General features: G+C 36.2%; 3 protein-coding genes across 5 annotated transcripts in view; 1 reads left to right on the top strand and 2 right to left on the bottom strand.

The window, feature by feature from the left end:
* The window catches only part of cyth4a (cytohesin 4a), a 97,267-nt gene extending 91,131 nt beyond the window's left edge, over nt 1-6,136 (top strand). The window contains exons 5-14 of one of the 2 annotated variants that reach the window (XM_079629907.1): nt 219-285; nt 973-1,091; nt 1,174-1,254; nt 1,359-1,471; nt 2,219-2,367; nt 3,663-3,774; nt 3,989-4,065; nt 4,183-4,254; nt 4,384-4,538; nt 5,357-6,136. In XM_079629907.1, the coding sequence (XP_079486033.1) occupies nt 219-285; nt 973-1,091; nt 1,174-1,254; nt 1,359-1,471; nt 2,219-2,367; nt 3,663-3,774; nt 3,989-4,065; nt 4,183-4,254; nt 4,384-4,538; nt 5,357-5,441 (1,030 nt within the window). In that variant the 3' untranslated portion in view covers nt 5,442-6,136. The remainder of the gene's footprint in view (nt 1-218; nt 286-972; nt 1,092-1,173; nt 1,255-1,358; nt 1,472-2,218; nt 2,368-3,662; nt 3,775-3,988; nt 4,066-4,182; nt 4,255-4,383; nt 4,539-5,356) is intronic. The other variant, XM_079629908.1, reaches the window with a different exon arrangement.
* Nucleotides 6,137-7,269: 1,133 nt separating this feature from the next.
* Nucleotides 7,270-17,598, bottom strand: fam83fa (family with sequence similarity 83 member Fa). Its single transcript, XM_079623488.1, has 5 exons — nt 16,949-17,598; nt 13,121-13,288; nt 9,911-10,032; nt 8,943-9,805; nt 7,270-8,279 (listed from the first exon to the last, which is right to left on the bottom strand). The coding sequence occupies exons 1-5, from the start codon at nt 17,408-17,410 to the stop codon at nt 8,230-8,232; spliced, it is 1,665 nt and encodes a 554-aa protein (XP_079479614.1). The 5' UTR covers nt 17,411-17,598; the 3' UTR covers nt 7,270-8,229.
* A 249-nt stretch (nt 17,599-17,847) lies between these two features.
* Nucleotides 17,848-27,756, bottom strand: grap2a (GRB2 related adaptor protein 2a). Of its 2 annotated transcripts, none has more exons than XM_079623469.1 (9): nt 27,065-27,217; nt 22,701-22,767; nt 22,217-22,333; nt 21,214-21,305; nt 20,983-21,102; nt 20,034-20,217; nt 19,633-19,737; nt 19,208-19,306; nt 17,848-18,741 (listed from the first exon to the last, which is right to left on the bottom strand). In XM_079623469.1, exons 2-9 carry the CDS (start codon nt 22,743-22,745, stop codon nt 18,565-18,567), a joined length of 939 nt encoding a protein of 312 aa, XP_079479595.1. In that variant the 5' UTR covers nt 22,746-22,767; nt 27,065-27,217; the 3' UTR covers nt 17,848-18,564. The 2 variants fall into 2 exon arrangements, with proteins under 2 accessions (XP_079479595.1, XP_079479596.1); XM_079623470.1 differs by lacking the exon at nt 27,065-27,217 and adding an exon at nt 27,633-27,756 and having other exon boundaries at nt 17,928-18,741.
* Between the last annotated feature and the right edge of the window lie 159 nt (nt 27,757-27,915).

Here is a 27,915-nt window from a genome sequence, read left to right as displayed (position 1 = left end):
TCACGAGAAGAGCTTTAGCTCTAGAAATTGCTAACTTTATATTTGGATATGCTAAGCCACAGAAAATGTTAGACAGGTTATATGCAAGAACCACTACACACTCGCATCATGATATAGCTGAATCAACTATTGTCATAAACAGCCTCAAAACATTTTGTGGAAAAGAGAATGTATTTCATTTTTGTCACAATAATGCCTTTTTTTTTATTCTCCTCTAGTAAAAATGTTATGAAGAACAAGAGAATCCAGTGTGGAAAGAAGAAGTTTAACATGGACCCAAAGAAGGTATGAAGAATGAATCATTTGAGTTGCATGCAGTGAAACAGCGTGATGCATACAGCTTCACAACTACAAGCAGATTTAAACTAGGTTAGAGGAAGAGGGGGTGGAGAGAGACAGAGAAAGAAAGATAGAACCACATCCTGTGTTTTCTGTCGAACAAGTGAGCTGAAGCCACACTGTATTTTCCGAGTAGCTCGGTATGCATGGTCAGTATGTTAAAAACGACGACCAGTTTTGATCTTTTCACCAAAGCAATTTCCCCCCAATGAAACCTACATGTAAAAGATCTCACCAATAAAAGGTTAAGTGATGCAATTGATAGACCTATAGACCTTATTCAGAGCAGTTTTCAGCCGCTGTAAAAAGCGCAGATCTCTTATAATTTTCCACAGCTCATGTTGTATGGAGTTATTTGTCTACTAAATTGATTGGAAATATATTTTTGCAGTGTTTCGTCAGCAGAACAATCCAAAAACACATTAAATAACAGTACAACCCACTGAAGAGATGCATGTCTATCCATCACAGCCTCGCTTTGATGGCTCTGCTGTGAATAAGGTCTTGCAATGGCCAATCATGCGTCAAGATCTGTATCTTCTTTCCTGTTTCTTAATGAATGTTTGATAACAGTGCCAGTGGTCTGAGGAATAATCGGCATTATTTCATTGAGCTTAATTGTGTCATTTTCAGGGTATTCAGTACCTGGTGGATAATGGCCTGTTGGAGTGGATACCAGAGGCTGTGGCTGAGTTCCTTTACAAAGAGGAAGGCCTCAATAAAACAGCTATTGGTGATTTATTAGGAGAAAGGTATGATGCTGGTTATATTTTTGTGGCGAATACTGCTTGGCTCTGATATATAGAAAAATATATTTCCTTCTTGTATCCACAGGGAGGAGATCCACCTTCAGACCTTGCAGGCTTTTGTTCACCTTCATGAGTTCTCAAACCTCAATCTAGTTCAGGCTTTGAGGTGAGTGGAGATCCTCATCTTGCTGTTTCATTTCTTTGTATCATTGTAACATATGCAAGTACTGATTTTGTCAATTTGGGGGGGATCTGTGATTGTGGACATAGGCAGTTCTTGTGGAGTTTCCGTCTACCTGGTGAGGCTCAGAAGATCGACCGCATGATGGAGGCCTTCGCTCTGCGCTACTGCACCTGTAACGCTGGGGTTTTTCAGTCCACAGGTAGTTTGCTTCTGCGTTAAGAGGACTCATGTTTCACTGCCAAGATAATGAAAACATCAAAATTCAATTTAGAAACCAAAATGGGATTTTTTCCGTATTGTTAATATTTCAGCACATTGTTGGGCCTATGCAGTTCATGGTAATATTAATACATGTCAGCGTTTGACTATAGCCTGCTAACTGGTAGTGTCCCTCTGGGGACACTTTTTTCCTATCATTTTTTCCTATCACATTTTGTAATAATTAAAAATTAGGTTTCATTCAAAATTCATCCTGTGAAAACCATTTTGAAATTGAATCAACTTCAAAATTTTAAACAACTTGAATAGATATATGGCTTTGATTTTCTTGCAAGTATAGAGTCCAAATTATTTAGTAAAATGTATATTTTGTATAAAGGGAAAATGTTTAGTTAATCTGAGTAAATCTGAGCTTCTATAACTTTTAAATTTTTTTGCTTTCACTTCTGCAATAATCTGCTGAGTGTCTTTTTTTAAAACTAAAAGACCAACTTTAGGTCTGTATTCCGAAGCATTCATGAATTACATCCATTTAACTTCAGATCTGCTGCAAAAAGGGGGTTGACATTTAGCAGGTTTCTGAAGTAAAACTAGTTGACAACTTTCATGTAGACATTTGAAAACGCTTATCTCTCTCTCTCTCTCTCTCTCTCTCTCTCTCTCTCTCTCTCTCTCTCTCTCTCTCTCTCTCTCTCTCTGTGTGTGTGTGTGTGTGTGTGTGTTGCAGACACCTGTTACATCCTTTCCTTCGCTATCATCATGCTCAATACAAGTTTGCATAACCCCAGTGTGAAAGACAAGACCACACTAGAACGTTTCATCACCATGAACAGAGGAATCAACAATGGAGGAGATCTTCCCTATGAACTACTCGAGGTGAGACAGGTCACAGCAAATTTTCCCTCAAATCACAGCTTTACCAGACCAAACACTCACATCTACTGTATTTTCTAATCCACGGGTTTTCGTTCAGATACACTCCCATTTATTCAGCAAGGATGCATTAAATTGATCAAAACAAGAGACAGTAAAGACATTTGTGATCCTGGACCACAAAATTAGGTTTCATTCAAAATCCATCCTGTAAAAAACATTTTGAATTGATTGATTTGATTTTTAGAGAAGTTTAGAGTCCAAATTATTTAGTAAAATGTATATTTTGTATAAAGGGAAAATGTTTAGTTCAGTATTGTTTTACAGCAAATCTGAGCTTCTATGACATTTACTGTATATACATATTCAATCCCACACTGTTCCCCCTTGAGTCTGATTTTTCTCTAAAGCTGATTTGAAAAGTGAAATTTCATTTATTGTGAAAAAGCTATAGCCTGAAATAATCTGCTGAGTGTCTTTTTTTAAACCAAAAGACTAACTTCAGGTCTGTATTCTGAAGCATTCACTCACAAAAATAAATGTTTTATATTTACGGTAGGAAATTTGCTAAATATCTTCAGGAACATGATCTTTACTTAATATCCTAATGATTTTTGGCATAAAAGAAAAATCGATAATTTTGACCCATACAATGTGTTGTTGGTATATATAATAGAAAACAGTTATTTTAAATTGTAAAATATTTCACAATATATATATATATATATATATATATATATATATATATATATATATATATATTGTGAAATATTTTACAATTTAAAATAACTGTTTCTGTATATATATATATATATATATACACATTTTTAATCAAATAAATGCAGATTTGATGAAGACACTTCTTTCAAAAACATAAAAAAATCATACCGACCCCAAACTTTTAAACAATAATACAGTTCTTTTGTAGGTCGCTTTGGATATATACTTCAATGAGCTCATTGTTTCTCCATTAAATTATTACATTGTTTAAATTAATACATTTTTAGCTAACTGTGATTTTGTATATGTACATTTCTGAAATACATTTTCTGTAAAGCTGCTTGTAAACGATGTGTATTGTGAAATGCGCTATACAAATAAATGTGAATTGAACTGAAATGTGAATAAAAGCATATGCTAAATGCATGTAAATGTAGATAGAAATGTCATTTTTATGGAATTTAATTTATTTCAAAGGAAAATTAGTTTTGTATTTCTTTTTTAATAATCCACTGTTGATGTCATGAATTTGTAATAATCAAGAATTGATCATTTCTCTTTATGGAAACTTTCTGTAGAAACTTTTTGAGAGCATTAAGAATGAACCCTTTAAGATCCCAGAAGATGACGGCAATGATCTCACTCACACCTTCTTCAATCCTGATCGAGAGGGGTGGCTTCTAAAAGAAGGTTTGTTACTCTTTCGGACAGCTAATACTTATATAACATAGGGCTAGTTAATAAAATTATGACATTTTACATCATTAGTTCCATTCCTATAATTAGTTTGATCAAGCAGCATTACAAGCTGTGAAACAGCCCAGTGCCAATCAGGTTAGAGGACTGTTCTTTCTGATCATCTTGATATTTCTGAATGTTAGTAACAATTCTGGTTAATCCATAGGTGGCAGAATAAAGACCTGGAAGAGGAGGTGGTTCATTCTGACTGATGGATGCCTCTACTATTTCCAATACACCACTGTAAGTACTCTACCTTTACAAAAATGTCAAGTTCGCTGATATAAAACACATTAAATTTACCGTGAATAAGGATATTCGTAATTAAATCATTAAAAGGCCATTTTCCCCTCCCTATAGGACCAAGAACCAAAAGGCATCATTCCCTTAGAGAACTTAAGTGTGAACGAGCTGGAGGACAGACACAAACAGGTACTTTTCCATTCCACCTCATCTATTATCACTTATCCAGTAGATAGTGACATCCTCTTGTAACCATGGAATGTAACCTTTTGAAAATGATGGCATATGCATTTTCTCTTTTGAAATGTGTGCGTTTAGTTCTGTTTGGAGTTGTTTAGCCCTCACCACAAAGGAGAGACGATAAAGGCATGTAAAACAGAGACAGATGGGAGAGTTGTGATGGGCAAACATCACTCCTACATACTCAGGGCTGCTTCTGAAGAGGAACGTGCAGACTGGATCCAGTCCATCAGGTACCAGACAGCGCAGTGTGGAGGGAACAATTCAAAATAAGCAGATACTATAAACATGAACAATAAAAAAAAACAAGTTAAAAAAAAGACAAGACATCCAGCGTTTACAAATGTAATTCAAACCACATTGACATGAGGTTTCGAAATCCAGTTTTGCTGGAATATGCCTGTTTACATTTTTAAGTCATTTCTGATCATTTAGGACAGTACTCATATCTGTAATATCAAACAAAGTGCAATCCTTTCTTAAGTCGTGTCTCTTTCCTCGTATAACACACTATGTGACATTCACTAAGTAGTGAATATTAAATGAGTGAACGAGGTAATGGTTTTAGACCTCTTTGAAAAGAGCAGAGGCAAACTTTCCATCCTGTTTTTCGACTGCACTAATGCTTACATCATTATTATAGCAACTAATGTTGCTAAGGCAAGTTTATTTATATACTGTAGCACATTTTATACACAGTAGTAATTCAAGTGCTTTATATAAAATAATAACAGTAAAAAATGAAGATAGGAGGACGGAATATGAGAGACAAATAAGATAAGATAATTACAACACTGTCTAAACAAGTGTTTCACATTTTATCAGCTGTCAGTCCTTGTAAAAGATTTGTGTGAACAAATGTCTTTTTATGAGAGCAGCAATGAGGTGTTATAAGTCATTGGAAAGAGGAAGTCAAGTATATTTAGACATTTGCACACACTTAGACATACAGTAAAATAAAATTATTAAAAAAGCATTTAGATTAGCTTTGACAGAGGAACTGAGAACGAAAAGTGTCTCTGAGTCTAACCGTTTCCTCTCTTGTTCTTAGAGCTTGCATCACAAAAGACCCTTTCTATGACCTGGTATCTGCACGCAAGAAGAAGATCATCAGCCACACCGAACAACACGATTAAACAGCTGACAGATTATTGAACTGAGGAGATCTGATCTTTCTAAACAGTTGCACACAGACAGAAGCACCAACAGTAGCCTATGGGACGTTCATGGGGACACTGGACTGACGAAAAAAAGATGAATGAGGTTCTCAGGGCGCTCTCACCACACAGAGGTCACCGCTGCTACGTGTGCAGCCTCAGGCTTCACTCACACAGCAGTGTTGTGCTCAGGAAAAATATATTTTCCTATTTATTTAAAGCTTACAAGAAATCTTGGAAAGATCGCCGTTTCTTTTATTTGTAAAATATTGAACTTGAAAAAGTTTGTTATGTCACCGGGTAACTGTAGGATTTTGTTAAAAAATTATTATGAAAAACATTTAAATTAAGCTACCTTTAATAGGGTAATTACGTTTTCAATCACTATTTTGGCTTTTGTTCCTGTGTATTTTCCATTTGACTAAAACACATTTATAATACTATAATTATAGGTTTAAAAGAAATCTTATTAACATGTCCATCTTGTAAATATTGCATTGCCGGTTAGCATTAATATTTTTTAGATTGAAATTGTTCATATTCTGTACATAATAAATGATTTTATTTATTGCATGTATCATTATTTGATTATAAGCTTATGTAATTACAGATAACTAATAAATAAACTAGTGAATACATTACAACCATCCATGTTATTAAAATATAATGACTGCACTAGGCTGATCTAATTAAAGGTCTTTACCGTACAAGCCTCGTTTGTCCAGCAGAGGGCACTGTCGCGCATAATGCTTTCATGCTAAAAATGGCGAGCGATTTTTACAATACACACTCTCCTCATGTCATGTATATACATATTCAATCCCACACTGTTCCCCATTGAGTCAGATTTTTCTCTAAAGCTGATTTGAAAAGTGAAATTTCATTTATTGTGAAAAAGCTATAGCCTACAAATAAACGTGCATTGAATTGAACTTCGTATACAAACATATACATCATGTGTATATTTGGATAGAACATCATGTACCGTTTCTAAAACATTTTAAATCTAGTCTACTGAAGAAAGATATCTGAACTGTAATGGGCTACAAAGTTGCTTCCTTTGCAACATCTATATTGCACTTGTGGTCTACAAGAGAACACTCCCCTCTTCCTGTGTGTATCATTTCCTTCATCTCTGTATCAATCGCTCGTCATCTTTTCTGCCCTCTCTTTCCCTTGCAAGGTTAGCAATTCACTCATAACTTGTCATAGTTTACAAAAGGTGCCAACTCAGCAGTTGAGCACTATGCTACTATATGATAACCTTGGTAGACTAAAGAGTCTTCAAAAAGAGAAGAAAAAAAGGCACGTCAGTTTTTATACTTGTTATCCATTAAACATTTTAGCAGCGCATGCACATCAAATACTCTTAACAAACAAGCTAAGGCAAATGTCACACCCATGTTAGTCTAACTGATCTGTTGACGTATCTCTGACAATGTCAGCTCAAGTAATGTGGATGTCACCATACGCACACTGACACAGTTCTGTTTTATATTGTCTTATAAAGCATCAACCCAACCTGTAGAATATCAGCAGTTTTTAATTTAAGTGACTTGGGTCACTTTTTAACACTGGTAAAAAACTCAAAAAGAGGACCAATTTACCAGAAAATAAACAGTCTATCTATATCACTCCAAGGACTCAAACCAAACACTTTGCAAATAAATTAATAAAATGTAAAAGAAAGGCAACACCACAAATATTCAACACATTATCAAGCAGTTCGTTTTTATACAATTCACTGTCTGGTGGCCAAATGGTTGCTCCATTAATCAAAGGATGACAAATGATACTACTGTTTTTTCAATAGGTGCCATTTTTTTAATTTATAGACCTGTAAAGTGGTTGGACTATTCACATCAACAATAATAAAACCCATAATTTGTGTATAAGTAGCTGTTAGCCACTTCTCAATTAAATCTGATTAAACTCACATTTGGAAAATTAGGCTTATTGTGTTTTCTTCCAGGGAGTTTTCCACAGTGCAAGATGACATCTTTTGAGGTTAAATGAAAAAGAAATACAAAGAATCAATTTATTTAAGGCCATTTATTGGCACTCATGATGGAAAAATCTGTTGTGTTACATCTATTCTGTCCAAGCGGCATACTTCACACAGAACGAGCTCACATTCGTTTTCCCCCCTCATCCAAAACTCCCAAACATACAGATTCCTAGACTGGATTTTGCCTGCGAAAGTTCTCTGAGCATCAGTAAATGTCACCACATCTTTAATGGTAACTGATCAGGCATTTTTTCATTGGGCATCTGTCAGCTTTGCTACGGAACTTTTCCCTCATTCCTCTATGACTCAGAGGGAGCCACAGGCTCAAGGATTGGGCAAGAACGGATTGAGACAGGGATAATATGTAGGGCAGAGATCTGCCAAATAGGAAAATTGTAACATTCTACATTTTTAGACACTCAAAATCAATGCTCTCTGCAGTCCAACTATGAGCTCTGTAACCGGCAGGAGATCACATGATCCCAGGCTGGGCAACATTTCAGTCATTTTTTTCTGCGCGTCAGCAGCATTTTGGAAGCTGTTCAAACAACTTCTCAACCCTCTAAAAATACAGCACCAATACTTAAATTTTAAGCTAACATCTGAATCAATATAATTGTAGGGAGAAAATCACTTTCTACATCTTGTCCAAAATAATCATTATGAAGAAAATGGCCTCTTCTTTACAGTATATACAGCGGTAATCAAGGTCCTGATCTGTAAGCACACGTTCTTGTTGATTACTCTCACAGGGATAGCTCAGGACTGAATACAGGCCTTCTTCTGGCTACGCCTCCGCCCCCTCAGGCCTGGAAAGAAAAAAGAAGTTAAAGTTGTTTTCGTAAAAATGAAAATAGGGCTGCGCGGTTAATTGAAATAAAACCGTAATCGCCATATGGCTTTGTACGGTTATCGAGTTTTAAAGGCTGCTATTTAATTAAATATTTGCGCTGCGTGTTTCAGAGTAAAGGGCAGCACTTTGTTCTTACAAATGAGCAGCTCATTAGTTCACAGTAAATGTTGCTCAGCATCTGTCTGAGTTTGGGTTGCATTAACATGCATACTCCAAAATCTTCAAAAGAGAAGCTAAGGGCTCCCCGCCGTTTTCAATCAAAATATGATCAAATGGTTTAACGATTAAAGAATAAAATTATTATTATTATTAATTATTATTATTTTTCTTAAATATGCATTTTATAATTTTACAGTGAAATATTACAGTAGTAATTTAGTCATTTATTAGTATTATTTTTATTGTCATACTGATATATAAATCACCAGGTTTTGGCCAAATTGTGCAGCTCTACAAAAAAAGCACAACAAACCTGGATTTTTTTAAACTGCATTTTAAAACAGCAATCGCAATTTTTATCAGAAAAATCACAATTCGATTTTCCCCCAAATCATGGAGCCCTTCATGAAATATTGCACCATTTGAAAATACTGTACATGACTGAAGTCAGGATACGTACCATCCTCGCCATCAGGGGCAATAGTCTGAAGAGAAACACTCCTTGGACCCATTTTGCTCTTTTTGAGCTTAAACTTCACTTGTGGTGGATTTATGATCTCAAAAGTGTCCTCAATTTCATCAGTGCTTTCAGTCTCTGAGATCTTGCGAGTAACAGGAGAAATGTTTTTGGATGCATCTTCTTGCTCCTTAATATGATTGGCCAACCGAGATGCTTCCTTGGAACTGTTGGTAAGCTTGGTGTCTTTATGATTGACATGTTTTGTATCTGTGTTTTGATGGGTTGTTTTAGAGAGAGTATCTGGACTCTGGTTGTTTGCTCTGCCTTTCAAGAAATTTCGAAATGAAGAGCGCTGCTTTTTAGAACCAAACAGAGAGGGCTTCTTCCCATCGCCCTTACCGTCCTCTATCCCATCCGGGGATGTAGGGGACTGTGAACATACACTGTCCCCATCGGGGTAGATTGATTTGTCCATGTTATTCACAGAGGCCTGGTCAACATAGTCCCTCAGCTTAGAAAGATCCTGCAGAGAGCCTGTTACACCTAGACTGTTGCCAACGACTAAAGAGTACTTAGGGTTGTGGTATTTATGTGCAGGCACCTTTAGGTTTGCCTGTTTGTTGTCCTCTACAGAGATCTGGAAGCGCGACGTGGATACGGGAACTGTGAGTTTGCTGGGTTCTACTGGCGTTTTCAGCACAGGAACTGGCAGGGCCGGCTTGCTGATGTGAAACTCACGGTACAGGTCCACTTTATCAGACACTGCATACAGCTCTCTGAAGTCATTGTCGAAGAAGTCAACAACTTGTCCTGACATCACAGTGATTGTGTTCCGGTTCATCCTAGAGGAACTCCATGTAAAGCTATGAAGATGGGAAGAGTAAAGCACATGTAATGATGAAAGAGTGAAGCAAGCAACACAGTGGTGGACAGAACAGCAATTTGTACTGTTTAGTCTACATACTAACCTATAGGATCCAAACATTATTTTCTCTCCATCTACCAACATATATTTTGAGCACTGTGATCCTGGCAGACGACCAAAGGACAGCGGCATGCCGGAGCCCCGCACAGTTCGCACCCGTAGGTTCTGAAAGAGCAAAGGAGAAAATGATTCAAGCAGAGCGAACAGTGAACACTGCATCAATTTGACCCGATTTTGCCATCAAAGACAAAATTCTGTAAATCGTTTATTTTGTCACAGTGGAAAAATTGGCAGTCTTGGATGACAAGAGAACAATATTATGCTTCAGAAAAAAAACATATTTTTAAATTTGGGGTTTATCTAGTGAAATAATAATGAAATACCAAAATGAGCACAGCGGTGGGTGACATTGATGTGATAGAAACGTTTAGCTAAAAATATCATTTTATTTAGCATTCCAGTCAAGTTATGGTCAAAATTACCACAGGTTCAGTCTGAAGAGTGAATAAATGCCTCTTTTGTCCAGTAACCAGTCACAACTGACTCTAGACTCACAAGTCTGTTTTTGTTAATAGAAAAATATAGTCAACTTTAGCTCAAGAGCTAGCCGGTATCATTTCAATTATGTGTGTAAAAGAGGATGTCAAAACAGATATGGACTGATTAAAACTCCCAGTCGATTGTGACCAAAGTCTTAGTTAAGATGTGTACGAGACACACAGTCCGCTTTAGCTTTGTGTCACATTGTGCAATTTGACTTCATAAAAAAAACCTGGCTTCATACAAAAATATAAATGTACAATAAAAAAGGCCATTAAATGCCGGTTACACACACACACACACCAAAGATGACACCTACCTAAAACTATAAAGTTTTAATAATTATTCAAATTCTATGAGAATAGGGAAGTCCACACCACAGCTATAAAAATAATGACACAGAGGAACAATATTGTTGAAATTACTTTCAGAATGTTTATTCCTAGCTGATAAACAATAAAAACAGCCAATCAGAATCCACCGACTTTTAAGAGCTTGAGCATTTAAAGCAGCAGACGACAAAAATATTGTATTAAATATTTAGTTAAATAGAAGTATTTAGAACTTGATAACCACACAAAGCCATATGGCGATTACGGTTTTATTTCAATAAACCGCGCAGTCCTATTTTTATTTTTACGAAAACAACAACTTTAACTTATTTTTTCCCTTCAGGCCTGAGGGGGCGGAGGCGTAGCCAGAAGAAGGCCTGTATTCAGTCCTGACAAAACGGAACGTAAACACACGTTGGTGTGGACGCCAATATAGTTATCGTTATAGTTTTCGTTCTTGGTGTGAATGGGCCTTTACTCCTGGTATAAAGTGGGAAATCTGGCTTTCACAAACGATGTGTCAGATCAACACACCTGACATGGGCAGATATCCAAGTTGAAGTCGCTAGTGGGAGGTTAATGAAAAATAAATCCTTGCATACAGAGGTGTGGTGCTTTCATTTGCACACTGAGGACTCAAAAGAAAGGAATACTGTAGCTACAAAAGGACTCGAGTACAAGGCTGGCATGGACAGGGAAAAAGCAGAAGCGTGAGAGATGAGGGTGCTCCACAACTCTCCTAAATGAGATCAAGTTGCTCTTTTTTCTTAGCTCTGTTGAAATCTGCAGATCCTCTTTCAGGAAATAACAATGCTGAATTATCCAACTCTATTGCTCAGTGTAAAAAGCCCCAGTGTCCTACATAGAACAATCCACATAGATAAGGCTTGTTGGCAGTGTGTTTCAAGGAGATCGGTGGTATTTGGGGCAGTCTTGCGGAAAGTCCTGAGTTTCATTCTACAGCACTGTTATGCATGTGCACAGCAGACCAGGAAGTCAGTTGAACCCTGTGGCAACAGCTGCAGAACCATCCAGAGTTTCAAGTTCACACAGATACCGTATAGGTCAGCTGACAATCTGTTAACATGTGCATTTATGTGTGATATGGCAAGTCATGTGTTCATGTTTGACTTCTTTTCCAGGAAAGCCTGATAAGGCAAGTCTGCCTATTGTTAACATATAAACATTGTTGTTTTGATAAGATGTGTCTTCTCTTTAACTTACATTGTGTGATCACACACAGAGTTACGAATAAAATGGCAAAGGACCATGTTGGTTTATTAATAGCTTGTATTAAAGGGTTAGTTCACACAACAATTAAAACTCTGTCATTTATTACTCACCCTCATATCATACCAAACCTGTCAGACTTTCGTTCATCTTTGAAAAACAAATGAAGATATTTTTTATTAAATCAGAGAGCTTTCTGTCCCTCTAAAGACAGCTACGCAACTACCACTTTCAAGCCCCAGAAAAGTAGTAAAGACATCATTAAAGTAATGCATGTGACTCCAGTAGTTTAACCTCAATTTTATGAAGTGACGAGTGCTTTGCGCAAAAAACAACATAATTTACCTTTTTTTTTTTTTTTTTTTTACAAAATATTAATCTCCAACGTGCATTCACGCATCGTCTGCTCTCCCATCAACAACACACATGCGTTATGATGCTCTTGAGAACACACATAGGAAAAGCTCTCAGATTTCATTAAAAAGATCTTCATTTGTGTACCAAAGCTGAACGAAAGTCTTACGGGTTTGGAATGACATGAGGGTGAGTAATTAATTAATGGCAGCATTTAAATTTTTTAGCTGAACTAACCCTTTAAATGAAACAAAACTTGAATGGGGTTGAAGAACAGACAGTGATTAATCCTGAGCTGGTAGTTTATCAAGAATTGTTCAGTATATTCATTGATTTAAAATCCATGGTCACAAGTTAAGTTAAAATGGCGAACTATATATAAAATAATCTAAAATAAATATAAATAATATAATATAAAATTGATATCTTTAATAAAAAAAAAAAACAAAGCCTCTAAAGGACCAACATTTTTTACATTTGCTGTTGTATATAATGCATCCTAATATTTAACTTTTACTATTCCCATTACATTCATTTTAAAAACAATACCTTCATAAAAAAAATACATTATTTGTTTTAGATTAAAATCATGAAATAAAGCCAGGACAACACATTTTTTCACATTATGGTAATAAGAATAGAAGATTTTTTTATTATTATTACTGTAATGAACAGGTTTATTTTTTAAAACCTAAAATCGGTATCATTTTTGCTTTATGTAAAATACAATTTAATATTTTCCTTGTTTTGATTTATCGGCTAAAAAGTTTGTGAATCAGTCAATCATTTTCACTCACCCTCAGATGCTGTGTAGAAATCTGCAGCCTGCTGCTCATGTCCAGGAAGTGCGGCAAGCCGTTCTCCTCCAGCAGCAAGTACACAGCCACCCCTCTCTTACTCGCAGCATCCAAGAGATCCTGCAGGATCTGCAGATCTGTCAACAGGTCCATGACCACTGCAACTAACTGAAAACCAAGCGAAACCAAACTGTGGTAAGAGCTTAACTTATTCACTGAGCTTATCATAGCATCTGCTTTGAGGTGTGTATGAAGCCACACTGGCCTTTTTTTAGGTTTTTTTACTCTAGTCTTCTTTTTACAGTGGCAGTGTAGCTTGTCTCAGCTTGAGGTAACATGTGAAGTCTCATACAGGTGAAGGGAGAACAGGGAGCAGCTACACACACTCCAGCAGATGGATTAGAGGCGAGGTGGTGATACCCAAAGGGTTTAGACAAAAAGTCCAAACTCAACATGAGTCTGTCACAAGCTATCCATAAAACAAAGCAGCCAATCTGGGTCAAAGGGCATGTGTGTGTTATATATAAACCACACACTTCAGCATTTAAACAAATAAAATGTAAGCTAGGTCAGCATAAAACTCAATGACGTGGAAAAACAAGTTTGAATTTATTGGATCATTTTAAAGCTTGTTTAAAGCCCTTAGGGTTTTAAGGTTAGGCCTCAAACCCTTCTTCATCCTCACTGACTCGCACGTCAAAGCTCTATGTAAATAAGAATGGAGCAATTTGCAGTAAAGAGAAAACAAACACAGGCGTGTCTTTTGATAACACAGATTATGTTCTTCTGCTAAAATTAAAAATGCATATGGAATATTTTTTTTTATTTTATAAATGCTTTCAAGTCAGGCCTATTATTGTGAGTAAGCTATCCCTTTCAGACAAGGAACTAATAACCTTTTTAAGCATTCTTCGCAAATTAAAGTTCAAGGAAATGTTATTTTTAAGACGCATGTTTCTTATCAATTCCTCAAGAAGAGGTGCATATGCTTCAGATGAACATCAAAGACATTATGATGACAGATGAAGACGTGTGTGAGCATCAAGATCAACCTGAATGATATGTAAATGGCATGTCCTGTGGACATAGTCTAATGCTAACATTGACACATTTCCTCAAACTAAAATGAAAAGATAGTCAGCTCTGAAATTAAGGCACGTCTAAATATCATCCAACTAAAGATTATGGAACAGTATCTCAAATGTACCCAGAATGTTGTACTAGACATACATTGTGAATATGATGTCTGTATTAATAAATACATGTATTTAATGGAGTACATGTGTATTTGAATAAGTTTCACCACAAGTAAGTCTTACTTGTCACAGCTCTTTGCACCATAAATACACGATAGTAAACTAGAACAGACACGGAAAAGACAAGGTCAAATGTTATACCTCAACAACTCAATTAACCAGCTTTACATTTCACACTGTATTCATTTTAATACTGTTACAAATAGAAATTACCTAAAATCAGGTACAACGATTTTAATGGTCTGTTAAGTATTATCTCATGCCGTTTGGAATGTATGACAGATTAATTGAGGGTTACTGTACAGTACATGGTGGTGGACTGATGCCGCTGAAATGCTTAGTTCCCGAAGTGTGTCAATATAACTCACTGTTCATCGTGTGTGTGTGTGTGTGTGTGTGTGTGTGTGTGTGTGTGTGTGTGTGTGTGAGTGTGTGTGTGTGTGTGTGTGTGTGTGTGTGTGTGTGTGTGTGTGTGTGTGTGTGTGTGTGTGTGTGTGTGTGTGTGTGTGTAAATCCGGTAGCAAAGAAGTAAGACTTGACGCCTCAGGCAGTGTGATTGACAAGGCAGTTACAGACAAAACCGAAGGCTACACGGGAGAGATTTCTTGACTGATTATTACTTGACTCTGAGTGGCAAAGTACCAGCAACATGTGAGAAGTGTCGGTACGCAAGAAAAAGTGAATGTATGCTAAAGATTCAAATATAGTAGTGCCAGTGCCAGTTCAGTGCTCACTTCGAGCACTGATTTCACTCTCATTTTAGGGATAAGTTATGGGTAGGGTTATATTTTAGGGGTAGGGATACATTTTCAGACAGAAATGTTGTCAACAAAATATGTTGATCCAGGAAGAAGTGACCGCAGGGTCTAGGCCTCATCAATTTCCAAGAAATCTGACTTCTTCACTCCAGGCGAAATCTGCGGAACTTAATTCTTAATATTTGGACTATTTTAACTTTATTCCATTATTATTTATTCCATTTCCCCAAAATGTTAGGGTTTTAAACAGTTGGGTGAGAGTTATATGTTAATTATTTTAAAACATGATGTCATTCATGCTCAGTTGAAAGTGTATATAACCACATGACTGACAATTAGCTTAAAAATCATGTCATAAAGACAGCCCCATATAAACTTACATTAAAGCTGGTCGAGGCCACATGCTTCATCATCATGTGTATAAAAAACAATAAATATATATAACATCTTAAATTTGCTAACAACAGGCTTAGTCAAGAAGACACTAATTAACAATCACTTATTTCCTTAATGTCCATTACTGTTACTTTATTTGTTAGTACTTTATTTTAAATAAAGTAATCCAATAGTTAGTATATTTTTCACAAGTTAATTCTTCATTATATTTTAGTGTGGGGATCTGTGGTTCAAACATCTTATTTGAGACATCAGATTAGTATCTATCCCGGTTGTTACCAGTAACATTTATTATGTCACTAGTTATATCACTAATGGCTTTTTTTCCTATTTAACTTGGAATGGCTACTTCATAGTTTTAAAAAAATCTTACCAGTAAGTTTTACGAACAATGTGAATTCACAATAAAAATGTAATAGTGACTATTCAGTTGGCACTAGGAAAACTAGACATGATCTCCTGGAGCTGAACTAGTACTGTAGGTAGGCTACTAATCATCATATAAGAGTTACTAGTAAAACTTAAACAACAAAGGAAATCTAGTAGGAATTAAAAATGGCCAATTGACCTGTGAACCACAGATTACCAGAATTGAATGGCAAATAATTGTCAATAGTAACCTATAACAATGGAATCATTAGGTGTAATATTAGGATAGTGAATATTATTTAAGGAATACATACTATTATCTAATGCATAAGTAGGCCACTGAATACTACTATTCAACAATAGGCTATTATTGATCTGACTGTACTGACACTATTGGATGAGAGCTGAACTGAGCTGGGCGATGACATCACTGTTTTCTGAAGAACTGTTTTATAGATTAAATTAACTAATTTAATGATGATATTTACAACAGAACTGAATCAACACTGAACTGACTTCAGCAATGACACTGTTTTCTTTTAGAGCTGCTGTACAGCTGAAATGAACCCTGTTGAATCATTGAATAATTTTCCTGTTATCACTGTGCAACTGCTTTGAAACAAAGTATAAAGCACAATATTAACATAGGTGACTTGATTTGACTAATTGAACAGATTACTACTGAATTGTGAAAATTAACTAGGCCTACAATCTAGTTACTACACTGTAAAATAATGATATGATCAATAGGTTATGATATTAACGTTTTCAAAATAAGTTAAGCAATTTTCAACTTTTTTTATAAGTTAGGCTATACAAGATTCAACTAATTTCAACTTATCAGTTTAATGTAATTTAAGTTGAAATGACTTAAACATCCAAGTTGTTGTACCTTGTAACGTTACTTAAAAATGTAATGCAGCAACTTTTTATTTACAGTGTAGCCTATTGGAACACATAGCCAACTAATATTTTTAAAAAGTAGCCAACTAGTAACAAAAATAGATTTATTAAAAAGTGTATTTTTTTAGGAACAAGTAGACGCATACCTTTGTAGATTCTTGAATAAGTCTGCGGACCACCTCTTTAATGTGCGGACTGTTCGTTTTGGGTGGGTGGGTGTAAACCGACACCCGAGTTACCCCTTTGTAATGGCCGTTGCTAGGCCAACCGATGTCCAGCGGAGGGATCTCCGTATCAGACATGGTCGGCCAGTAGGTAGAGTGAACACCGGAGTCTTCACTCGTATCATGGGGCGACCGTGAGCAACAGGTGTCCGAGTCACTGTCATATTCCTGAAACGTGTCCCGCATCCATTTGATTTCCCTGGCGGAGATAAAGTCTTTAACGTTATCCTCTTTGAGACGCATCTTAAACGCGCCATCCCCGTTCTTCAAGAGCTGCTCGAGCGCGGCCCGCTGCTCCTCGCTGTAATAAAACTCTGGTTTGGACTCCGGTATCTTCACGTTAACATGATCGTCGTCCATGCATACTAGCTGAGACTCAGCCATGGCAGCTGTGCTCCCGGAAACAACGGTTCACCTGTGTGGCTCCAGGCAGTAGGCTACGCTCAGCCCACCTTTACCTGTTTGAGTGGTTGTTGGTTCGGTTGAGGTGATTTCAGAGCAAGATTAAAGAGAATGGTTGGGCGGGGTTTCTGTAAAATTGCGGGCGGAGCATCGCCGAACTGTAAGAAGGTTCTTGGGAACTGACATGACGACACTTGTTTAACTTCAAATAATATAAAAGACGATGAAACTGTCACGGTAGTTTCCCTGACTGACGCAGAACTTTTCTCTAATAAAACTGCCAAGAAATTGAATAGTAGCCTAAATACAACCACCAATAAAAATAGGCCTATACCTTCCAAAAAGTTATTTGTATAATTTAGGCTCTACCTGTATAACTTTACTGATTGAAAAACAGAAACGATAAAGTCATACAGGTTTGGTATAATCGTGATTACGACAGATTTTTATTTGTTTGGATTAAACTATCCTTTTAAGAAATGACACAACTTATATCGGAAAGCAGAAAGGTCAAGTTTATTCAAATCCATCATACTACTGTGGTATCATCATATTTGCCATCTGTATTTTCCATCCTGCATAGTAAAACAATAATCATACCTATTCTGCCTGTGCCATATAGGCCTATTTTTACAAACAACATTAAGATTTTTAGGACAAAAATTGGTACAGTAACATGAAAGCTTTGCTTGGTACTGTAACACCTTCTCTTGTGTTAGTGTGTTTTACTGAAAATCTTAAAATAAAAACATGAACTGGACATGAAAGCGATAAAACGGTCATTGTATGGGCTACAGTATGTAGCCTACTGTATAATTCAGTAATTCATACGGGAAAACCATCTCTAGTCATTAGGATAGTTTGACAAGGGAAATGATATAGTCCTTTCTTCGTACCTTATTTGTAAAAAAACACAAAAAAACATATAGGCTAGTTATGTATAAAAAAAGAGAAGCAACAAAGACCTTCATGAGTGATGTATTTTTCTCACTTCTCTTCAAATGTTCTGCAGCCAGCTTTATAAAAGTAATTTAAAATGAATCAACCAGTCCATACATTATAGGCAGGCATTTGGCGAGAGTATGATGGATTTAGTATGGTGATTCCACACCTCCAGTCCAGGCAGTCGGAAGATATCAGATCTGATCTGTGTAATTGACAGGGAAAAGTCCAGTCCTGCCGCGCAATCGACCTTTCCACCACGCTGCATCAGAACGGTCCAGTACTTCAATGATGTCACCAGCATTGAAGCCCAACTCGTCATCTTCCTCTGCAGTGAAGTCATATACAGCTCTCACCTGTATGGCTGACCTCTGGTACACACACACACACACACACACACACACACACACACACACACACACACACACACACACACACACACACACACACACACACACACACACACACACACACACACACACACACACACAGTAAAGTGTCAGTAGTACCATATAAGGAAATAATATCCTTATATGGTACTAACTAGCCATTTAAAGTTGAAGTGTCTCGTTTCGGTGCCACTAGCATCACGAAAAAGAATTGCCAAAATAATAACTGTTTGCAAACAAGTTTCTCAAAACCCCCTACTTTCTATTGGCCGGACAAAAAGATAGTCCTACCCCCAAACTCACACCATTGTGGTGTGGCTGGTTGTCTCAGCATATTAAGCTGGGACAGGAAAGTATTTTAACATTGAAAATATTACACACATCACCTTTAAAAAAAGAAAGAAAAAAGAAGAAGCCTTGAGAGCAAGTGAGATTTCTGGTATCATACCGGAGAAGACAAAGTTTCAGAGGTTCGCCGAGGGGCTGGACTGTTCCTCCCCTGGTGACCCACAGTGTTAGCTTTCTCCTCAACACTTCCTCTCTTACTCTATAAAAAAAAGAGCACAGCTTTATTTATTAGCCAGTTCCTTTTTCTTGCTTAACAATCATGCATAATTATTTACTATTTATATTTAATATATATATATATACATATAACAAATGTATATAATAAAATAAAAATGTAATACATATTTTATTTACACAATATTTAATATTTAAGCTTTTAATCATCTGTTTTCCAGGTTTCCTGTAGGTTACAGTTGGTTAGTTGTATATACTTCCATTTTGAATGGAAGCTTTTTAATAATTCAGCAAGGTTTTTCAGTTTTGAATGCATGCACAGCTGGGGTTTGACCGTTGACATGCTTGTACCTTCTGGTTGTGAGTTTGATCTGTTGTGTTGCGGTGTTGTGATGAGGTTTGTGGACCACCATAACCACCACCTGGGGGAGGCCGAACGTCTGGTTGACTCTTTAACTGAAAATGAGGACCAATTATTGATAATTATTTATCTCCGGTACACAGACTCTCAGATTCATTCACATTTTAAGGCACGTTTGACAGAATCTGCTCATATAGTGCATTGATAATATCAAAGCTTCAATTTTTGACAGTCTTACATCAGATATCTCTTGAAAAGCAAGAGTGAAATCAGCAGATGGATTAGTTCAAAGAAGGTTTTAAAAAGAGAGTTTTATTCAGTATAAACAGTGACCTAGAAGATTAACAGCAAACCTACAGTATTTATTGATTTAAATCTAAAGTTAACTTACAGGCGGAGGTGCTCTTGGCTCATCTCCACTTCCGTCCCTTAGGAAGATCTCCCTCTGCTTGGATATGGAGGTGATCTTGTAATGCTCCACAAGCTTGTTTAGAGATGTAAACTTATCCGTCCACAGGTAGTACTGGCCCGATTTATCCTTCATTACTTTAAAATGCTGTACATCATACTCGTGTCTGTAGAGCAGTGGAAAAAACAAAGTGAGATATTAATAAGTGAATATGAGAAAATTCTCCCTAAATGTTCACACTTATTTCAGTGTCTCGTTTGGTCATGTGACAGACTGATAAAAATAAACTCTAGTAATTTAGCAGAGGTTTTAACCAAAGCAATTTATTAAACGGACAGTCCTGCTAATAATAATAATCGTAATCACTTACTTTGTAATTTCGATTACCAGCCTTGAGGATCTATTAGCTTTAGGTGGCTGCACAAAAGCTGCACAACACGCTCTCTGCACTAGAGGGAACCCTTGCTTATTCTCTCTCTCTCTCTCTCTCTCTCTCTCTCTCTCTCTCAGTCTTATACAGTGCATTCAGTTAGGACCTACTGTATAGGTGATTTATGAGAGGATGGCTGAAACAAATGGACTGTCTGACCGCTGTAATAAGATGGATGTTATAGATGCATTATTGATGGAGTGTTTCCATAGGCCAGATTCAGTGTGTGTGGGCCTGAAATGGCTCAGGTGTGAGCCTCTAGTCTATGAGGATCTTTCAGCCTCATGGGTTAAGGGGCAAGAATACTGACATTACAATTTGTGGAATTACAGATTAACAGCAATATTAGTACTAGGATAACATTTTCAACATTCTTTTCGAGTAATTTTATGCTGATTACAGTGAACTTAAGTAAACACACAAGCAAAACAAAACGGATATGTGCTGATGCAAAAAATAAAATCTGACATCCTAATATTAATCCACTAATTCCAGTTTTACCTGACTGAGATGGAGAAGTCTCCAGGGGAACTCTGGCTGCCACGGATCAGGAAAGCACCCACCTCTTGGGATTTTAGCATATCCTCAGCCGAGCCACGACTGGCGCTCTCTTTGAACCAGCTGGAGAGGAAATCCAAATACGCGTGTGCTTATTCAGGTCTCACTATTAACTACTACATGCTCACAGGTTATTTGCATGTGGTTGCAAAGATTAAAATCACATGAGCTCACCTCGGCGTTTGCCTTTCAACATAGTTTTTTGGTACGAAGCCCTCGTGACCGTGTAGCTCTGCCTTGAACCAGTCGTCTTGAGATCCTAGGATCTGTTTAGAGTAGTATTTGTCAAAATAATTTCTGTCACATAAAAAAATCATGCTTTGGTAAATATTAGTTATGAGATAGATATTTTTATTTATATGACATTCTAAGTCATAACTATTAAAAAGTCAAACTATTATAAGAGTAAAAGTATAACTAAAAGAGTTAAAAAGTCAAAATTATGAGATCATTTGAAAAAAAAAACATAATTATGACATAAAAAGCTAAAATTATGAAATACGTGGACATATTTACGACATGAGTCGAAGTTATGAGATCAAAAGTAATAAATATTATTATATTTTATGCAATGCATAATTGTCTTTATTAAAAAAAATTAAAATAAAAAATAACAGTGGACAGTCATCATATGACTCACATAAACTTTGCCCAATGTATTGGCACTAGCTATAGAGTAACTGCTGTAGTCACTCAGGAGTGGTAGAGCAGCACTAAAAGATTGTTTGAACTTCATCCCCCACCGGCTGCTGATGCCAACAATTATTTGACAATTCACATGACTCATTCAATGTGTGTCTTGATAGGTCGAAAATCACACCTCCATTTGTGTTTCAAACCTCAACCATTTTGAAGAAATCTTGAATGCCTAATTTTCTGTGCAGTCATGAAGCATCCAGAATTTTATGAACCCATGTTCAGCGAGCCCATTTTTTTTTTTCCCGGCAATGTATCAAAATAATAGCCGGATTTTTCTTATACTTGTTTTCACTGTCTACTCTACACTGTTCACGTTTGTTTTTTTTTTATAGCATCTGTAATGCTTTTCATGTGGTGGTCAATGCATAGAATGGCGCTTGCAGTGAGCGGTGTTTTAAAGCCCTGACTCAAGCGCCTCACAACTCTGAAACCAAAGTAAGAGCTTTTAGTTTGTGTGCTTGGGTCCTCTATCACTCACCTTCAGAAGATCTCCTTTCCGGAAGCTGAGCTCATCTTCTGCTGTGCCATTGAAGTCATACTTTCCCCTGGCCTCCATGATAAAATACTGAGTTGAACGGAGGAGAGGGTCTATAAACTGCCATTAAAGAGGTAGAGAAAGGTTAGACAAACCAGGGCGATGAAAGCAACAGAAAATGAAGAGTAAATGTGTTAACCTCAGGCTTGTGAGAGAGACAAGAGAGGTCAAACTCCTGCTGATGTTCTTGCTAAGCAAAAGCGTGCAGCTGTGGTTAGCTGGCTAGTCACAATTGTATGCAATGCAAAATTGCATCTTTATTAAAGGGGAGCAAGTTGGTGAGAAAAAGGCTACTCGATGCTTATCATAGCTTAAGATTTGACCACTCAGTCCTAAAGGTTTTAATGGGGGAAAAGATAAATAAATGAATGAAGCAGGTCAATTATTGTATTAACCCATAATTATGAATGAAGAGGTCAAGACTTACTATAATACACTGTCTGTGATCTGAGGGCGTTGAGACACTTGGCATCAGGAGGCCATCACAGCTCCACCTAAAGAACAGACAGATCCAGGTGTAAATGAATAAAGTAAAATTAATTGTGGCATCACAAAACACACCATTCACACGTGTGCTACAGTATAATCCAGGTCGTCTAAACTTGTAAGATAACTTTTAAGTAGGAAACAAACATTTAAGTCATTACTTATAAAGTTTTGAAGCTTCTTTTTGGTGAACTAACCCTTTAAGTCTGTCCATTATAAACACATCAAAAACTTGGTTACATTTTATTTTAAGGTGTCCGTGTTACAGCGTAATTATACATTTACGCACTGAGTAATAATATAATTAGTAATAATTAGTTTTTACTATAAGATTAAGTTTAGTGTTTGGTTTAGGGTTAGTTGCATGTAATTATGCATAATTTATAGTAATTACTATAGTAACTACATGCAACATGTAACATGGACACTAAATACTATTTTTATGAAAACCGCCCCCATTATATTTGCAATGAGTGCATGGGAGTTTATCTTTAAGAGATTGTTTTTATTTGAACCAAGTTGGTTGATCTTCTTTTTAACCAGATTGGTTGAGAAGTGTAAAGGTCTCCTCTGAATAGAAAGAGAAAGAGTGAATAGAAAAGAAAGGGATGCTGGTTATCAGGATAATTTGCATCAGGAGAGATTCACAAACAGCTGAGGAGGAAATGCAGATTAAATTATATTTAATCACTACAGTATGATGCTTGTCCTTCCCCATCCTCCATTTGAGATGGTGACGGTACATGAGAATACACGTGAGAGGGAAATAAAAGTGGCTTATATATATATTTTCCCTCTCATTTCCCTCTCACGTGTTTTCTCATATATATATATATGACATGAGAAAACATGAGAACATGAGAAAACATGTATATATATATATAGATTATATATATATATAAAAGCCACGTTAATTTCCCCCTCACGTGTTTTCTCATGTACCAATCACAATATATTATATATATTATATATTATATGGTGATATTATATATACCATATATTATATATATGGTGATTGGTACATGAGAAAACACGTGAGAGGGAAATTAAAGTCCCTCTCACGGGGTAAAATGAATACTTATTTATTAAAGTGGATAAAGATTTAATAAAGATTTTAACCGAAGTGTTGTTAAAAGGACAATAATAAGAAAGACATAAGTTCACACCAAGAACGCTTACTATATAACTGTGTGTGCTTAAAACGGTACGCTGCAGTTTTGTCGTCTGCCGCTTTAAAAGCTCAAGCTCTTTAAAGTCAGCTGGATTCTGATGTGCTGTCAATGTTTTTATCGTCTATCAGCTGAAAAAAAAAGCAGTTCTGAAAGTATTTCCAACTATATAGTTTCTTGGTGCAGTTATCGTTATAGTTGTGGTGTGGACTATAATGTGTCTATTCTTTTATTTTTAGAAGAATTATATATTCATTGTTATCGTTATCGTTATAGTTATCGTCCTTGGTGTGAACACTCCTATACAACGTATATACAACACACCACTCTTTTTGATGTTAGGATGACAAAAAAAAAAACGTTTTAAAAGTTAAATTTTTAGGCCGGTCCTCTTCAGTGGTCTAACAGCGCTCGTCAATGTCAATGAGATGGCCAAAATATGTTACCATATACTTGTCTGTGTATGTGATTGTGTGCATATTTTATAATAAAATATTATTTGTAAATAGTTTTAATTGATTACTTCACAACTACAATTATACATAGAACTTATTTTACTGTTTTTTTTCTTTTTCTTCTTTTTTATTTATTTCCTTAAATCCCTTTTAATTATTGAATTCCTCTAAATTACAAGACCAAATTACACCCCCACAAAAAAACACAACTCAATGTTCAAGAAATGGTTTATGGCCTTGTCACAAAACACACTACATGGACCTCTGTGAACACAAGGGCACCTTTCATCTCATATTTCAGGGTGTCATATCAAACTTTTATTATTATTATTATAATCCCAGAGGTCTTATAAATTAGTGCAAGGTCATTGCACAACATTTTATTTTTCAGAACCAATTTCCACCCCTCTCTAAAATGACGGTCCATTTTACTTTTAAGAAACAGCCATTTCACAAGCATAATCAACAACCCAATGGTGTCATAGAAGAGTAAATAAGGACAGGCATGTGTTGATCTGTTAATCTCTCTGGCGTCAGAATGCTGTAGAAGTCATTTTGCTAAATATTATTTTTTATAGTGCATCAGGCTTTTCTCTTTTAAATAAAATCAAGGACATTTTGATTCCTCATAATATGTAACAGGTTATTTCCTGTTAGAACTGTTAATGAATAATGCTGCAGCTGCAGCAGATGTGATATTGTTTCATAGTTGAAAGGACACTTTATCCCTGCAATTGCACCAATAATATTAGGGCTGATGTATATTCTCTTCATAAAATACTGTGCATTCGTTCAAAGAAATTCATGTCTCTTGGATTAGACTATCGATGATCTAAAAAAAAACAAAAAACTTTTGTCCATATTTTGTCCCAATACTAATGATAGCATTAGCAATTAAATCTCATGTGATGTTTTTGGTATTATACTGTACATGCTGTTTTTACTGTATACTGGGTTGCAGAGTCCTACTCTGGCATAGTTTTCGATGTCATCTATTTCAATTTGTCACCTCCTGATTACACTGAGCCACACTCTGAGACATGGATTTGGAGTCGTCTGTCCCTCCTTCTCCCCTCTGCCCTTGTGAAAAACCATTTCTCAGATGAGCAGCGATTAGATGCGAGAGCTGATCTGTCAGTCATGTTAATGTGCTTTGTCAGTTCCACGGTGCTCAGTTATCTTTGCCTAAACTGAGTCTGAGCTCCTGCCGTAATGCAGACAGAGACAGAGGGGGCCCAATGATGACTCATGTTCAAAAAACAATTTCACATTAAATGGAGTGTGCCATCTATGAAACCTGACTGCAAATGTTACAGAAACACTGTCTATTCTCTATTCAATGATACACAACTAGGAACCTTGTGAGCTGTTATGTTTTGGTTTTGTGGATTCATCTCACTTAATCTAGCCATGAATGAGAAATCAGAGAGATGAGACAGACAGATAGAATATGCTAGAGGAAATTAGATCCATTCTTTGCATAAATATACTTTAAGGTGGGTTAATATTTCAAAGTTTATCAAAAATTCAAACCAAAACTTTCTCATACAGGGTTTAAAATTCCACACTAAAACAAATTCAAGATTCTTCACTATTCCTAGGTAATTATTTAATAAATAAGTAGATTTGTGACATTTATCATGTGTCAGATGTTCTCCAAAAAAAGATGCTCTCTGGATCATATAAAATCATGCAGGAGAGAATGATCATACGTTTATTTAGTTTATTCTGCTGTTATTAAAGCAAAAGATGGATGAACCAAATATTAAGATGTTTAATGAAACTGTGTAATTCAAATTTTACTCAATTGTGACGTTCAGTTGATAATATAATTTGTTATTAAATTGATTAAATAATTCTGTACACAGAACTGCTGTTGAACCTGTCACACTTCATCCAATACAGGCACTACAAAAAAAACAAAAAAGACTGAAAAAAGCCATTTAAAGACTGAAAGCTGATTTGACTGCTGTTACGGGAAAGTTGTTTCATGAATAAACAGTTAGCTTCTCATTCCTAAATCTCATTACCTCGATAGATTATCTCTTTGTTTAACTCTTTGTGTAACTTTGTGTAAACTATATGTGCTCTTTTGCAGAGGCTAAGAGCATAAACTTACTACTTAACACTATAAGTAGCTGCCTACTGCATGTAGCTACAAATAAAACAAAGCGAAACAATTTGCATTGTTTGTAATTTTAGAGTTGATAAAGATAACTTTTAATTGCTAGAAAAGGGGAAATTGGAAACTGAAGTGGAAAAGGCGACCAAAAGAAATAATATTGTTATAGGACTATATATTTTAGGCTATAGTTTAATTTTTTTTTAGCTTCTTCAAAGTAGCAACGCTTTCTAGGTTATATTTTAGCTAGATTGCATAGCCTACTCTGGATTGCTCTCAAACACTTCCATGGTTTTCCTTCACTATCCTGACCAACATTAATATTTAAGGTTAATTTTACGGAACATTTGTCTACAAAACAAATTTCACGCATTTAAGCACGTCTTTAAAAACAACAGTTTTTGTATGACAAATATAAACGCAGAAGCAAACCGTTCAAACGAGCATTTCAGTGTGTGCGCAGAGTTGCAAGCGCCAAACCAACTTTCACGCATCTATTTCTGGTAGTGGCAACTTTCAGTAATGTGTGTTAAACTAGAGACAAGCCAAATTAGTTTACCGTTGTCTCGTTGTTTTACTGTCCGGCAACGAAGAAAAGATAAACCTCCCACAGAAGAAGTCACCTTAGCGTCTCACAAATCACCCTGAACTCAGCCGATACCTGTCCTGCATGCGCGTACGCGCGTGGCCGCGTCTCAAAGCACTGCACTGTACAGAACACACAAGAGCGAGCGGAACCTTTGACTCCGCCCCATTGCGCACTATATCCGTGTGAGAAATATTCAATTGACTTTCAATGAGGTCGATTCAAGGAACTGTTGCCATAATTACAACTTCTGTTCGCGAGCGTCTAAATCGATCTTGTAGACTGATGTAGCCTAACTTTCGTGATTAACAAAAGACAAAAGATTAATAAAAACCTTGTCAAAAGATTAATAAAGACAAAAGATTAATAAAAACCTTGTAGCATAGCCTAGTTGTATATAAAAGGAATACAAAATCCCCAAAGCTATAGTTTGATATACTGTGTAACATCTTTAAACATTTGGATAATGTATGTTGGTATCCTAATATGCAATGTCGTTTGTTTCTGGTATGTTATAATAAATGCACTTGAGTCTGCTTACCTGTGTGAATAACGTTTGCAGAGAAGGAACACACAACTTCTGCAGTTCTGCTAGAGTGGCAAAGCATGCGACAGGAAACACAGCTTGAGAACAACTCACTGGAAGTGTGTGGTTTCTCTCTCATTCTCTCCCTAACACACCATATAAGAAACCTTTATATTTGTCCATTTTACAACACCCAGACAAAGTTATACATATTCTACATTCTAAGCACATATTGATGAAGCCGATTCTGTCTCAAGTTCATGGATCTTCAAGCGTTGATATAGAGCAGAGGTCTGGA

The sequence above is a fragment of the Phoxinus phoxinus genome, assembly GCF_949152265.1.
Source record: "Phoxinus phoxinus genome assembly, chromosome: 1".
Taxonomy (NCBI): Eukaryota; Metazoa; Chordata; class Actinopteri; order Cypriniformes; family Leuciscidae; genus Phoxinus; species Phoxinus phoxinus.
This window is presented reverse-complemented; position numbering and strand designations above follow the sequence as displayed.